Consider the following 3,096-nt stretch of genomic DNA (forward strand, 5'->3'; position numbering starts at 1 on the left):
AGGGCTTGTTCGTTGGTGGATTTGTGAAAGTAATACAGATCAAACATGAGCAATACGTGCGTGCGTGTGGTGCTTCCGGCCGACTGGCCGTTGTGTACATACTTGCATTTTGGTGTTGCTTGCAGCTGTTTTACTGGAGGACCGATCAGGTGCTTTGCTAGAGGAAGCTAGCTTCGTGCTAAGTGGATTGATCTAGGTTACAGTGTGTACATCTCGGCGTAATAGAACTTCGTCGAGTTCGTTAGCGAGCTTCGTTTGTCATCGTTGTTCGTCGTCGGTCGTATCACCGTCGCCGGAAGTACTCGGCGTCGGGACATGGCCAACAATTGGTATCAGAGCAAGGTTGATCTTCTAGTAACAGGAGATCATGTCGGACGACAAGAAGAACAAGCAGCTGGCGGAGTACTCCGGTGCGGCTAAAGTAATTGCTTCGCCGGTGAGATAGTTGTATCCACGATTCGACCGTGGGAACTTCATGGTACGGGTGCCCATGATGGAGTGCGCGCTCGAGGCCAATGAGCTTTGGGAAGACGTCGACCCCGGCGGTGATGACTACATGAAGGGTGGTGCCTTGTATTGGAAGGATTGCCAGGCTATCACGACCATCTTCTCGGTGATGCTGGTGGACGTGCAACAGCATCTAATCTCGAAGACATCTGTGAAGGAGGCATGGGACACGCTGAAGACATTGCATCTAGGACACTCGCGTGTGCGCGAGGCGAACTTGCAAACTTCGCGGAAAAGTTACGAGAGTATGAGGATGGGAGAACATGAGACGGTGGATGCCTTCGCAGCAAGGGTTGCCACGATGGTAAACGGGATTCGCAGTCTTGGGGAGAAGCTAGAGGATATCACCGTGGTCCGGCGTTTTTTACATGCCGCTCCACCGCGCTACATGCCGATTGTGTCAGAGATCGAGCAATGTATTGATCTCAAGACTCTGACTTTGGATGATCTGGTTTGTAACTTCAGGGCGGATGACGAGCGGATGAAACTGAGTTACGGTGACGCAAAGCAGGATGATTACGTGATGCTTACACGTGCTCAGTGGCAGGCGATGGTTTCCAAGGAGAACAATTTCGACAAGGCGTCTGGTAGCGGCGGAAAGTACCGTCCCGCAAAGGACATCGACGAACAGTCGGAAAAGCAAAAGAAGAAAAAGTTCCACAAGAGGAAGATCCGCTGCCACAACGGTAATCTGCTCGGCCACTTCAAGACAGACTGTAAGAATCTCCTGAAGGAGAAGATGCTCATGGCCGAGGAAGATGATGCAAGTGACATGATGTTGATGTGCGAGCTCGTGGACGAGGAGGATCATTTTCTTCAAGCGTCGGCTAAAGAAATTGTCGTGCTCAGTGAAGAAAAAGTTCGCTCTCAAAATCATGGTTTGAAAAACTCGTGTCGCTGTTACAAACATGAGCGGTGATTCCAAAACTCGTGTCGAAGGTACTGACGCGAGACATAATTCTGAAATTTGTGTCGATCTAAGGACACGAATGTCACTTCAGCGTACGTGGCGCCTGAAGACCATGAATCAAAGTATGCTGATACAAAAGTGGGCATGTGCGCATCAGCCATGCCACACTACCCAATAACAGGTGAACGTGGTGTCGGGGTGCCTTGCACCCATCAGCGAGCGCTGCAGCTGGAGGTTACAAGGCAGCTGCGTGTGATGGTGCAGTATTAAGTCAAAGCCCACGTGAGCCTGAAACTACTCCAGCAGGAGGCATGGGTGTCTCACGTGGTGAGCAAGGGCCACATCTAGATTTACTACTTGGGAACTTTGCCAACGAGTCGGGAAGCCCAACTGGGTGTGGCAAGCTGATCCTGCATGGTGGCTCATGCAGTGGAGGTCCAGGAGGGACCGCGTCCACGTGTGGATATGGGAATGGCAACGTAACGCCCGTGCCCATGAAGGAAGAAAGGACATGTCTACCTACAACCAATCGTCTACGCCGGGTGATCGACATATGTCCGGAGGAAGCTTTTTGGACAAAAGACCCGGGAAAGGTGAAACGGAGTGGTTGGCAATGTCTAGCAAACGCTGAGAAACCGATGGAATTCGAGGATGCAAATACGAAGGAGTATTGGCGTCAAGCTATGGAGGAGGAGTTGAGGTCGATCCACGACAACAATGCATGGGAGCTTGTGGATCAAGAAAGATGCCAAAGTGTCCGTGAAGCACGAAGCGATGCTAGTAGCCAAAGAGTACGTGCAAGAGGAAGGTGTGGACATTGCAGAAGTGTTCGTTCCCGTTGAAAGGATGGAATAGGTGAGACTACTCATCACTCTCGCGGTTCAAAAATCATGGAGGATACATCACATGAATGTAAAATCCGCATTTTTGAATGGCAAGTTAAAAGGAGATGTGTATGTGAATCAGTCACCGGGATTCATCAAAGAGGGAGAGGAACACAAGGTACTGAAGCTACACAAAGTTTTGTATGGGCTACAGCAAGACCCTCGAAAGTGGAACATCAAACTTGATCAGAAGATGATTTCTCTTGGATTAACAAAGCCCCGCTAGAGTATGCAATGTACAAGCAAGGTGAAGGAAAGGATCGTCTGCTAGTTGGCATTTACGACGGCGACCTATTGATAACTGGAGCAGATGAAGAGATGATTTTAAAGTTCGAGCTACAAATGAATGAGCTTATCAAGATGGATGATCTAGGGCTATTGAGTTACTACCTCAGGATCGAGGTACATTAAAAGCCAGAGGGGGTCACCGTATGCCAGGAAGCATACACAAGGAAAGTACTGGAAAGTTGTGGCATGAAATATTGCAATCCAATTGACGTTCCATGGAACCTCGTCTTGAGCTGAGCAAGAAGGAGATGGTGAAACTACTTGGCTACAGTGGTAGTGATAAGGAAGGAATTGTCGACGACCGTAAGACTACCTCGGACTTGGCATATTTCTTTGGTGAAAAAGCATAGTAAATTGATTATCACGAAAGCAGAAAGTGGTGACATCTACTTCAAGTGAAGCAGAGTGTCAAGGTGTGTGGCTTGGGAGGCTACAGGGTGATCTCATGTATCGAGATCAGGAACAAGTGATGCTCAATGTTGACAGTGAGTCTACAACTTTTCTACG

General features: G+C 49.0%; 1 protein-coding gene across 1 annotated transcript; it reads left to right on the forward strand.

Annotated features, from left to right (window-relative positions):
• Positions 1 to 493: 493 nt before the first annotated feature.
• Positions 494 to 1,687, forward strand: LOC141027575 (uncharacterized). The gene is made up of 2 exons (XM_073504659.1): positions 494 to 1,385; positions 1,509 to 1,687. Exons 1-2 carry the CDS (start codon positions 494 to 496, stop codon positions 1,685 to 1,687), a joined length of 1,071 nt encoding a protein of 356 aa, XP_073360760.1.
• The last annotated feature ends 1,409 nt before the right edge of the window (positions 1,688 to 3,096 follow it).

This window comes from Aegilops tauschii, chromosome 7 (genome assembly GCF_002575655.3).
Source record: "Aegilops tauschii subsp. strangulata cultivar AL8/78 chromosome 7, Aet v6.0, whole genome shotgun sequence".
In the NCBI taxonomy this organism is placed as follows: Eukaryota; Viridiplantae; Streptophyta; class Magnoliopsida; order Poales; family Poaceae; genus Aegilops; species Aegilops tauschii.

Coding starts and splice junctions, on each gene's coding strand:
- LOC141027575 (XM_073504659.1), top strand. CDS start 494: ATGGAGTGCGCGCTCGAGGCCAATGAGCTTTGGGAAGACGTCGACCCC. Junction 1,386..1,508: donor AGTTCGCTCTCAAAATCATG/GTTTGAAAAACT, acceptor ATGTCACTTCAG/CGTACGTGGCGCCTGAAGAC.